The 12,058-nt window shown below is 41.2% G+C and overlaps 1 protein-coding gene across 2 annotated transcripts; it reads left to right on the top strand.

Moving 5' to 3' along the window:
- Nucleotides 1-585: 585 nt before the first annotated feature.
- On the top strand, nucleotides 586-11,910 carry LOC309692088 (mitochondrial adenyl nucleotide antiporter SLC25A24-like). Of its 2 annotated transcripts, none has more exons than XM_082510271.1 (10): nucleotides 586-1,385; nucleotides 3,159-3,285; nucleotides 3,374-3,461; nucleotides 4,455-4,566; nucleotides 7,301-7,459; nucleotides 8,278-8,430; nucleotides 8,586-8,693; nucleotides 9,210-9,377; nucleotides 9,565-9,715; nucleotides 10,947-11,910. In XM_082510271.1, exons 1-10 carry the CDS (start codon nucleotides 1,206-1,208, stop codon nucleotides 11,126-11,128), a joined length of 1,428 nt encoding a protein of 475 aa, XP_082366397.1. In that variant the 5' UTR covers nucleotides 586-1,205; the 3' UTR covers nucleotides 11,129-11,910. The 2 variants fall into 2 exon arrangements, with proteins under 2 accessions (XP_082366397.1, XP_082366398.1); XM_082510272.1 differs by lacking the exon at nucleotides 586-1,385 and adding an exon at nucleotides 1,392-3,060.
- Nucleotides 11,911-12,058: the final 148 nt, after the last annotated feature.

Here is a 12,058-nt window from a genome sequence, read left to right as displayed (position 1 = left end):
TTGTTTTTAAGAGCTAACACTTTATTTAAGAAATCCTCTTTTCTCATTCCCAGGAGCACACAAACATTTGCCTTTTTTTTAATATGTCAGCCTTTTCTCTGTTGCCGTTTTGTTTCTTGGTTATTTTACTTTGAAGCTATTGATGACTAACCGGATGTGAAAGGATAACAGCTTTATGTTTGTTGCAAACCGAAGCCCGCCTCCTCTTTCGGCAGCACTGATTGGACAGATTACTACAAGAAAGCAAAACCAGCTGCTGTTTAGTTATTTGACGTTTGTCTCCATCTGGTGGTACATCGTAGGAACTGTACAGCCAATAAACTGTTGCACAACTTGCACAATTTAACAGCATATGTGTTATTCTAGAAACTTTTCCCATCCCTAGTAGCGGTTAAAAAGCTGTTCCCAAGCAGGATGAGAGAAAAGGAAGGTCCAATTAAACATGAAGATGTACAATTTCTCTGAAAGATTTAAACAAAATATGTCAAAGTGGCCTTGAAGAGCACCCCTCCCGTGCTTTGAGGCAATTACAAGCTTATGGGGTTAATTTTGCCCAGAACAGCTGCCGGATTCTTTTGAGTATGACTCACCGGATAGACAAAGATAAGTTATACCGACTTTGTACTGCAGACCGATGGGTACAGGATGACGATCCTTGCACACTAGGCTACTGTACAGTCTGAACGCGTGCGTGCGTTCGCGTGGGGACGTTTCCACCACAGCAAACCAAGTAAAAACGCCTAAAGGTGGACAAGACTTGAGAGGATGAGAAAAAGCTATAGTTGACTTGTGAGGAAATGTTGAAATGCCGCCCATGAGTAGTAGTAACAGAGCAGTGCGCGTGTGTTGTTGTTGAAGGGTGTGTCTCCGTGAGCGTGTGCGTGTGGGCACTAAAAAGAGGAGGTCTCCCAAGGCGAAGTCAACCGAGTCCCTCCACCGATCTGTACAGCGCTCCTACCTCATCCACAAAAAGCTCTCTGTTGGCCAAATCTGCACATTATCGTGTGCCCGCTGGACTTTACACCGACGCCGACCCATAAGGACTTTTCTATCACTTCCCTAGGCTACACCGCGGAAGTCCTGAAACCAGAAGCGCAAGCCACAGGAATCAGTTGCCACATCAGATTGCTTACCCAGTTTCTGTTAGTGTGTGTGTGTGCGTGGAGCTCTACAGGCCTGCGACGTTTTTCATTTATAGTTTTAAGATGTATCAGGTGGCGAGGAAGCTCTTTTTTACGGACTGTCGATGCGCTGACAATGCGTCGAAAGCATACGAAGAGCTGTTCGCCAAGCTGGACACTAACAAGGATGGAAAAGTGGATGTGTCCGAGCTGAAGGCAGGCCTGGATGCTATGGGCATCAAGGCTGAGAAAGGGGCAGCTCAGGTAGAGTAACGGATCCAAACAGGAGTGCGCAGAAATCCCAAATACGGAGAGAAAACCACAACAAATATTTCTTGTAGCGGCAGCGTTAACCTTAAAAGAAGTGAAATTACAGCCGCCAGAGCAGCCAAGTGCAGTCAGATTGACTCTTAGAAGGTTATTTATTTGTTTTCGTTACCGATCTTTATGATGACTGGATTCTTATTTTTTGTGCGCATTACACTGACTTTTAACCAAGTGTCCGATTTTCGCAGGCAAAGGTCTGTCTTTGAGAGGATGCACGTGGTACTAATTTTTTGACTGACAAAATAGTGCAATTATAACATAATCGTCTCATCAGCTGATTGTTACACCCCAGGTTATTTTGGACCTCTAGACACCTAAGATTTGCAGTTCAGCCAGAGATAAAAGCGAGAGCGGTGTAGTGCAGCCTCAGTAATATTTTCACAAGTTGGAAAAAGTAAAAGTTCCCACGGCACCTCATCAGCAGAAGTTCAAATTCCTAGGAAGCTTTGGGAGCTTTTAAGGACTTGCTCTTGCTCTTAGAACTGAAGAATCTTCTCAGATGAGAGGTGAAACATCTTCAAGAAACTTAAAAAAGTCCAGACGCTTTTCTTTCCAATCTCCTTAGAATACGATGACCTGGATGACTGAGAACCTTCACAGACATACTATTAAGTACTTGTTTTTCAAGTTTATCCATGCCTAGTTAGGGTTAAAAGCATTTCTTAAGCCATCTAGATTCTAAATATTGTTGCATGCCCTTCCTTTCTTTGAGCAAGGCAATTAAGTCCATATACCTGCACAACAGGCTCCAAAAGATCTGACAGCAGTCTTGTCCTTAAACTAACACTAAAGCTCTCCTCCACAGTCACAAACAGTCACTTTTGTGTAGCTGCTGAAAATGCTCTTACTCTGAAAGTGTAGTATCTGTGAGAGGTTATTTCCACGTGCATGCTTTGTTGTCATGGCTTAAAAGTATTTTCTTCAGTTTCTTGAAAACAGCTTGAGTAGTGAAGACAAACTCTGAATTCTCTGGAATGGCACTCAGGACACCCAGGCGTCTGTAAAGAGCTGAAGGGATTGGAAAAAAAACTGCTCTAGAATTTTTAAAGCTGTCTCAAAGGTGAACTTTTACTGTGGGCTGAGACTGTAAGTGGAAGGTCCCACCTTTACTAATCAAACAACTGCACATTCCCCGCACATAACTGTGTAATAAATGGGTAGTAAGACAGATAACCTAATTTGGTCAGTGCCCTCATTCGGAGCAAAAATTCATCTGTCAAAACTATAATGCTCTCCTCCTTTGTGCTCTCATACAAACATACTGACAGTTCTCATTTGCTGGTTTACGTCTTAACAAAGAGCCAATGCTCATAACAGATTTGGTACCAGGCGTTATTTTTGTTTCCATTAATTCGCTTCAGCCTGGAGAAACAATGGATTTTTTTTGTCTTGATCTTGGGACATCGTCAACACTTGTGAAAGCAATGGCAGTAACTCGGGCAGACAGAAGGCTAAAAACACAGAGAGTGAGTTGAGATAAAGTAAAGGAGCATTTTGCTGCGTTATTCTGCCACCAACCGCCACAATCAGCCAGCTGCTGTTTGAGCAGGAGATGGAAGACTCCCCTTATGGCTCAGCAGAACCCAGACCTCTCCCTCCGCCTTATGAGGAGGTCAAACACCCGGCTGCAGCAAACAAATGAGGTACGGCAACACGAAGCAGAATGATTGCTAATATTCTGTGTGTGGGTGTGTTTTTTTCCCCCTTTAGAAAATCATTTCTTCTGGAGACAGAAACAAAGATGAGGGGCTCGACTTCAGCGAGTTCTCCAAGTACCTGAAAGAACATGAGAAGAAATTACAACTGACCTTCAAGAGCTTGGACAAAAATAAAGATGGTACGGTGCCATTTTAATATGTAGCACATTTTAATATTGAAAATGCACAAAAAGAGAAAAAGTAGAAATAAATGCTTACTTTCTACAGGTCGTATAGACATTACGGAGATAAGGCAGTCACTTGCTGATCTGGGGCTGGAAATCAGCAAAGAGCATGCAGAGAAAATCCTTCAAAGGTATTTCAGCTTATTTATTTATTACAGCAGTGTCCCGAGCAAGACGAGAAAGAAAGCAGCCTGACGCGCCGCAAGTTAAAGGTGGGAACCGTGTGAGCGACTGATAACTGGCTCAGTGTGTGGTTTGGCTGAAAAGAGGAGTGAGTGCACATGATAAGGAGCTGGCAAGATGTTTTACACTCCTGACGCGGCGCGTCGACACCAGAAAATAATATTTTCGAATTGCAAGTGCACGGCTGGTCGCTGACTTTGGACCAAGCCACGTCTTGTCAGTCAGAATATGTTTATTGGTGTGTTTAATGTCATGCTGATACTCAAACTCACTACACATTTGGATGTAAAGAAAGAGTAACATATGGTTTTAACACACAGTAGCAGTTTAGTGAGAATAAAAGAACTACTGGTATTGATTAAAACTCTGAAAACCCCTGTGTGTTTATCAGAATTACAGTTTGTTCCATAAATCCTTCATTATTTACAGAAACTAGGAAAAAAAACATGTTACTGGTGGTTTTGGCCAGGCCTGCATGCTTGCTCACTTCACTCATGTATTATAGCATGTGCGTTAATTTATCATGTTATTTTTAAAATATTAATTATATTTATCTTATCATTATTTTATATTCAAAATATCAACACACACACACACACACACACACACACACACACACACACACACACACACACACACACACACACAAGAACAGTAAATACATATAAATACAGTCAGTTGTCAGTTGTGGTTCATGCTGCAGCACGGACTGAACTGTAATGCACAGGATTTGCATAAGCAAAGCTTGAAGCTGCACATGTGCAGGAGTACACATAACAGTGGAACTAAAGTAAACACAAAATGCAGTAACTGATGAGGGAAGTGGGGCTGGAGGGGCCAGTGAGGACAGTAGCAGAACATGAAAGTAGAGCAGTGGCATATTAAGTATACAGCCTCAGTGGTTTAGTTTTTAAATAAATAAAAAAGCATCTAACCTACAGTATTGATGTGGATGGCACCATGACTGTGGACTGGAATGAATGGCGAGAGCACTTCCTGTTTAACCCAGCCACCAACCTGCAGGAGATCGTCCGCTACTGGAAGCACACCACGGTAAGGAGTGCTACTCACTATCTCTACATTATGCTGTATGTGTCGCTGTTGTTTTAGCGTTTGCTTTGTTTGCAGTAGTTGGCATTACTTTCAGATGGTTGCAGTTGTTGCTGATGTTTGAGTAGTTGGTGTGGTTGCAGTGGCTGGTGCAGGCAATTCCAGGTGTTGTTTTGCACTACTTCAATGGCTGGTTTTGTTGCAGAAGATGCCGTATTTCTTATTATTATTGGACATGGGTTGGTGTGTGTTTTAGGTAAAAAAAAAATAAAAATCTATATATATATTGAAGTTTAAACTCTGCATACTGTTAATATTTTAGTTGCAGTGCAGGCTTCTGTCACAGAGAGGTGACACACAATAACGGATTTGGGGGAATTTTGGCAACAGATGAGTAGTGTGATTCGTTCATGACCAGGGCAGATGAAAGGGGGGAGGAGTCTGAAGAATTTGTCACTTGTGAATGAAATGAACTCTGAATGGTAAAAGAAATCTTCTTGAATGGAGCAAACATGAAACTCTGACATTTTATTAGATTATCAGGGAATAATCAAACCCTGAAGGGCTGCTGCCTATATTTAAGTACAGTTGCGTGCTAGAGGAGCGTCCACTTTCAGTCAGTGGTTAATCTCTAGCGTTCGCTGAGTTCATTCACTGGCATAAGCTCGGAAGTCTAATTAACCTTTGGTTTCTAAGCTTGGCAGAGATGAGCTAATTTCAGCCTGAGCTGTGGGTGGATTAGTGTATCATTTAGGAGGACTGGAGGAGGTGAGAGGAAGACTATTTAGTCTAGAAAGGAACAGGAGAGAAGAATCCGAGATGATGCGTCTGTGAGACTTGATGACTTGTTGGGAGCATCTATGGCAATGACAAGGTCTTGTTATTTCCAGCGTTCAAGCCGAAGCTCTTTGGATTTAGTGCGTTGCTCTGCGGACTGTCGACCTCTGTCTGGGCCCTTGATCAGAATCGTGTGAAGGATCCTGACGGGTCTGAGAACTGGTGTTTATAGGAGGGACTTTGTCCTTTGTTAGAACTGCTAGAGCTAGCAGCCTTATCAAAGGCTTGAGATGGCCTTGGTTCTGCTGCAGCCTCACCAGCAGCAACAGCAACGTCAGGAAAGCTGGTTTTTCCTCGACTTGGAAGATGATTGGCTGTATGAGGTGGATGTGGACATGGTAGGTTCTTGTATTCAGATGTTGAGTTTTGGTTGTCATCTGGTCATGGGTAAAAGTATTATTATCTTTAGCTGAGGCATGGTTGAGGTAGTTTAGAAATAGTGTAGCAATTATGTCCACCGGAGAACACAAGTTAATATTTTCACCTTTACATCATGTCAGGTATGAAGAGGCCCAGCCGCTGACTAGCATTCTTTAAAAACACATCATACCTGACGTAATGCACAGGTAATATAAGCTTCAAGGGTGCCAAGGCAAATTTCTAGCCAAATATAATTTTATAACACAGTGTTCTATTTGCAGATAAAACTAAAACTAATGTTAGCCGTCAACTCCTGCCTTAAAAATGTCTTAAGGGGGCAGATTTGTTATTTGTGGTTTGTTTAAAAAAAGGCTGATACATTACTGCAGTGGTAAAAGTAAAAAAAAACAAAAACCAAACCCCCCCTGCTGCATCTGTGATCTCAAAACGGCAACTTTACGTCAGTGACGCGCAGTGATGTAACTGATCTCGCAGCATGGACCTGTAGTTATGCAAGTTTTGGATAAGGATATGGCATGTGTCCCATCCTTCTAGGCATTACGTTTAAGGTGAAGCTGGGAATGTGTGGTTATGAGGCTGCCCAGCTTAGCTAAAAGTTCATCTGCAGAGTAGTCTAGTTTTGACACCTTTACATTTATTAATAAAGACGTGGTTTAATGATTGCTAAAATAGTTCCTGGGTTTTCCAAAGGGTGGCTGCATAGGCAGAAACCACCCTCACTAACTTCTGATGCAAACCATTTTGTTCTATAATAAGGCTTGAAGTGTGACAGAAACCGCTCAGTTCAGAAAGGGCCTTTAAGGGTTCTTCCTTCCTTCTAAACTGCATTTAAAAGGATTCAAAATGGTAGTGTAAGAGACAAAATCAGAATATAGAATAAAGCTCTTATGTTTTGACAGTAGTATCACACGCAAATCTGCAATTTCACCAGCTTTCAGGGACTATTTAGCTTTCTTTGACAAACTTACTGTAACAGCATAGTATCCAAATGATTGACCTAGCCAACATGTCATTAGATTGTGTTAAAGCCTTTATTTATTTTACATTTTGGCCATTTCCGTGATTTTTTTTTTCTGTATATTTTGGAAAAGGGGATAGCGCTAATTAGCCAGTGCTAGCAAGCGAGCCCAATTATCAAAGAGCATTACCGGTACTTGTTCACTGTGAAAAAACAAAACAAAAAACACCTTATAACTGAGTAGTTAGCTTGGGAAAAGAAAAGTGCAGGAGCAACTTATGGTCTTACTGGACCTTAAAGGTGGAACTGCAATGGGGGTATTTTTTATTTTATTTTTTAGTATTAATAAATATATGTTGGATTTATTATTTGATAAATGTATTCTATTTTTTAAAGAGTGAATATTTTATTTATTTTTGTAAATAATAAATAATTCTACTAATAATTACAGAGGTTACAGGATTAAGACTGTCCCAGAGGCTATGTGCATCTTTTATAGACAGTCTATTCTCAGCCGTCAGTCTCTTTGACTGTGACTTGATTGTACTGTATTGGGTGTAGGTTTTGGACATTGGTGACAGCCTCACCATCCCAGATGAGTTCACAGAGGAAGAGAAGACGACAGGTCTGTGGTGGAAGCAGCTGTCTGCAGGAGCAGTGGCGGGTGCTGTGTCCCGTACAGGAACCGCCCCTCTGGACAGAATGAAGGTGTTCATGCAGGTGGGTCAAGATTTCTTTTAGATTTTATAAAATTCCTGTTGGGTTGTTCATCGGTCCTTTTCTCCAGGAACTGGATTTTTACTAAATGTGTGCATTGGTCCATGTGGTGATAAGTGTGCTTCAAAATGCTGGTCTTGTGTTAGTTTGGGTTATCCTGTTTTTAAAAAATACCATATAAATACATTCAGCAGACACTTTATTAGGTACATCTTGCTAGTACTGGGTTGGATTCACTTTTCCCTTCAGAACTGCTTTCATTCTTCATGGAAAAGATTCAGCACGGTGTTGGAAACATTCCTCAGAGATTTTGCTACATATTGACATGACGTCATCACATAGTTGCTGCAGATTTGTCGGCTGCACATCATGATACAAATCTCCCGTTCCACCACACCCCAAAAGGCTCTCTATTGGATTGTGATCAGTACAGTAAACTTGCTATCATGTTCAAGAAACCAGTTGATTTAAGCTTAGTGACATGATGCATTATGCTCCTGGAAGCAGCCATCAGAAGGTGGGTACACGGTGGTTATAAAGGGATGGAAATGGCCACCATTAGCACTCAGGTAAGCTCTATTGGTAGCAATGGGTCCAAAGTGTACCAAAGTAAATATCCCCCACACCATTACACCATCACCACCAGCCTGACCCAATGATTCATGGCATCGTGGATCCATGCTTATATGCTAACCACTGTACTATATTCAAACTCATTTAAATCACCCTTCTTCTCCATTCTGATGCTCACTTTGAATTTCAGCAATTGAATTTCGAGCCCTTGCTGCTTAGTTATAACTTAAAAGTGCTTTTCCCCCCAGGTGCACGCTTCTACAACCAACAAAATCAGCCTGGTCAGCGGCTTTAAGCAAATGCTAAAAGAAGGAGGGGTGGCTTCTTTGTGGAGAGGAAATGGTATCAATGTCATGAAGATCGCCCCCGAGACAGCCATTAAATTCATGGCTTATGAACAGGTAAGTTCTCCTCCTCTTTACAGACTCCAGTATAAATCGCAGCTTATGTTCACGTTAAATGTTACATGTTGAGAACTACTAACACTAGCACTCACTTTTGTCACTGATGTGTGATCCTGCTGAGCCGTTCGGTTTTCATGTTCCCGTGTCACCAGTATAAGAAGCTGCTGTCCAGTGAACCGGGTAAGGTGAAGTCCCACGAGAGGTTCATGGCAGGATCGTTGGCTGGAGCCACCGCACAAACTGCCATCTACCCCATGGAGGTGAGTGGAAGTGTAGTCTTTACAGCACAGATGCATAAAGAGTGCACGTGTGGATGATAGTAACAGGAGGAGGCACCACAGGAGGGGCAAGCAAGTTTCCATATCAAATATGGAGACACATGGGGGCAGGGATAGCTCAGTAGGTAAAGTGGTTGCCTCATGATCGGAAGGTTGGGGGTTCGAATCCACTGAACGGCTACACTGAGGTACCCCTGAGCAAGTTACCGTCCCCACGCACTGCTCCCTGGGCGCTCCATTGGTGGCTGCCCACTTCTTCACTGAGTGAATGCAGAGGAGTAATTTCTCTACGGGGACTAACGCATACACCCACATTATACATGGTGCAGTTTTATTGGTTTGTTAATTACCTCATGTGTCTTGTTTGATCATATCTTAGTGTCCAAACAAATTTTAGATGTCTTAACCAATCCAGTAGCATAAAAGATGCAGTAACACGTTAAGTCAAACGTGCAGCCTGATGTAAAACAGCCACACTAATCATCTTTGTCTCTTCAGGTGATGAAAACCCGTATGACCCTAAGGAAAACCGGACAGTACTCGGGAATGTTTGACTGTGCCAAGAAAGTCCTGAAGAATGAGGGAGTGAAGGCATTTTACAAGGGCTACATTCCCAATATTCTGGGCATTATCCCCTACGCTGGGATAGATCTGGCAGTGTATGAGGTAAATCCTGATGAATCATTCCTGTCTGGAAAAATGTTCGGAAGGTTCAGAATCACCTACAACACTATGCTTCCATAGAAAACTCCATTTTAATCTGTTTAAGCATCGCTTGTGTGCTGATTTTGCAAAATATTATGCATCAACCCTCACTCTCATCTGTCATTCATTCCTGTGTATTCCATACCAGAGCTTGAAGAACTTCTGGTTGTCCCACTATGCCAAAGACACAGCCAATCCAGGGGTTCTGGTGCTGCTGGGCTGTGGTACCATTTCCAGCACCTGCGGCCAGCTGGCCAGCTATCCCCTGGCTCTGATCCGAACCCGCATGCAAGCACAAGGTACGGTGAACCAAACCTTATTAAAGAAATAGCCCCCTTTATTAATGCTTGCATTTAACTTGTAGTACCATAATGCCACTGAGTTGTTCAGAGATTATAAAGTGTTTTACGAGGAAATTCAAGATTTTTTCATGAAATCTCTGCTTAAATGGAAAATTAATAAATCTATGTGAGTTCTTTATAACTACTCTGTTTATTAGACATTTGAGCCATGCATGTGCTTCAGTATTCAAGAGAGGAAACGGTAAAGGACCTGAATGAGTGCTGAGACCATTTAAAGTAAAACTACAAGAGTACAAAATATCATAAACAAGCCCTTTATCTAAATTTTACTTGCAGTAATGTGAAAAAAGCCCCAAGTTTTTATAGGACATCATTTAAAAACATGATTTAAAAAACATCACCTGATTCTTAACAGGTCTTAAGTGCTTGAGGTTTTCCGTTTGATTTCATTAGTCTCTCGTCATTAAGCTTTGCTGCATTTGTGCACAGCTCTCGTAAGGTTTTGCTCTTTTTTTGCAATTTCTCTGAGCATCATACATTCTGTGGATAATCTTTTTCACTGCAGGATGATTATAACCCTTCTCAGACTGATGAGCAGCAACAGTTGCATCTCTAAGATCATTGCTGATGTTTTTCCTCCTTGGCGTTGTGTTAACTGCCAAAACTTCTGCTTTAATACAGGTGCTCATACTGGCTGATGATTAGTAATCAAGTGCATTTGATTAGCAGTATCGGCTACTTTGTTTTTTACCAACTGGTTCTGCATTTTACAATTTAAAAAAAATAGCACTGTAAAATATGTCAAGTATTATTGTTTCTTTAGAAGTTCTGTTTAAATAATTTAAGACTTCCAAATGATGATATATAAAACACCTGAAACATGGTGGGCCACCAAAAAGTATCCACATAAATATACTGGAATAGGTTTTATTTTGCATTTGTCTCTTAACTTCAATGAGGTATCATTCAAATAAAAGAAATACTTCAAAACTGTCCACAGAGGGGGTTAAATAACCTTAAAACCGTGGTTATGAGGTTTAACTGAGGACTTTGTGCTTTATTCTGAAGTCATCAACATTTACACTTGGAAAACAATTTTCAGTTCTTTAATCTAAGCTAATTTCAAACATATGCTGCTTATAAGCAGCCAATACTTCTAAAATCTAGAGATTTTAAACATGAGGAGATCTTTTTCTTCACTCATCTGGCTTTACCTTTCTTTTCTCAGCTTCTGTTGAGGGCTCAGAGCAGCTGCCGATGAATCTGATGGTGAAGAAGATTATGAAAAAGGAGGGCTTCTTTGGACTTTACCGCGGCATCCTGCCCAATTTCATGAAAGTCATACCAGCCGTCAGCATTAGCTACGTGGTGTACGAGTACATGCGGTCTGGTCTGGGTATTCAGAAGTAGGCAGCAGAGTTCTCAGTGACCGCATGTGTTTACGAGTGCAAGAAAAGGTGCACCCAACTTTTTTTTTAAAATTTCAAAACACTCCCTCCTTTTTTACATATGTTGTTTGCCCTTGTTTACCTGCAGTCCACTGAGACCGCAGGCCTTTGCTCATACAAAGAAAATCCTGCAGCGCTAACGCAGGGCTGACAGTGAGTAGGAAGATCTCTACAAAGTTTCCAAATGTTGGTTGTGTTGATTGTGCACTCCTAGCTTTATGTACTCCAACAAGCCTCATGATCTACTTCAGATCAGTTCATCTCTGGCTTTGAAAACCAAGAACACTTATCAGGGTAATTTCTTTTTGGTTTAATTGTTGAATAGAAACGTTACTCTAATATTTAATCAAAAAGTCCAAGAAGTCACCTGCTGCAATCTTCTGTTTTTTTGTTTATCTTCTTATCATCAAAAATAATTTGACCAAGTCCCACGTGTGGTGGGAAAACTGTTTCACAAAGAAATCCAAAGAAACTAAAACAAACAAACAAGTGCAATACTGTATTTACACATTGTGTGACATCTGAGAGAGGTTTGACTTTTTAATAAGGGATTTCATCTGAGGGTCATTGGTTCATTTAAAGGGTCTTTTTATACGGGACAGAAGTAGAATTGTGCCTTATATGTTTTTTTATTCTCAGATATCTGTGGACTTCAACACCCCTGTTTTCTCTTGCCTTTCTTTCAAATATGTCTTTATTAGGCGCTGGTGTTTATGTGAATAAATCTGGATACAAATGTTAGAAGATGTGCGTGCATTTCTTTTCAAACATCAATAAAATTATTTGTTGTCCAGCTGAGACAATTAGTGTACAGTGAGCCCAGGTTTTTATTCTACACTGTGTTCACGTCTCTGGCCTCGTGTGACACTCGATCGCTGAGGCTTTAAGTAGA

This window comes from Aulonocara stuartgranti (assembly GCF_965226115.1).
Source record: "Aulonocara stuartgranti genome assembly, chromosome: 17".
Lineage (NCBI taxonomy): Eukaryota > Metazoa > Chordata > Actinopteri > Cichliformes > Cichlidae > Aulonocara > Aulonocara stuartgranti.
The sequence above is the reverse complement of the archived record's forward strand: the minus strand, read 5'-3'. Positions and strand labels throughout refer to the sequence as shown.

Excerpts from the sequence above, each read along its gene's own strand:
- LOC309692088 (XM_082510271.1), top strand. The coding sequence starts at position 1,206 with ATGTATCAGGTGGCGAGGAAGCTCTTTTTTACGGACTGTCGATGCGCT. Across the intron at positions 1,386-3,158 it reads CTGAGAAAGGGGCAGCTCAG|AAAATCATTTCTTCTGGAGA; the intron begins GTAGAGTAACGG and ends TTCCCCCTTTAG. Across the intron at positions 9,716-10,946 it reads AACCCGCATGCAAGCACAAG|CTTCTGTTGAGGGCTCAGAG; the intron begins GTACGGTGAACC and ends TTCTTTTCTCAG.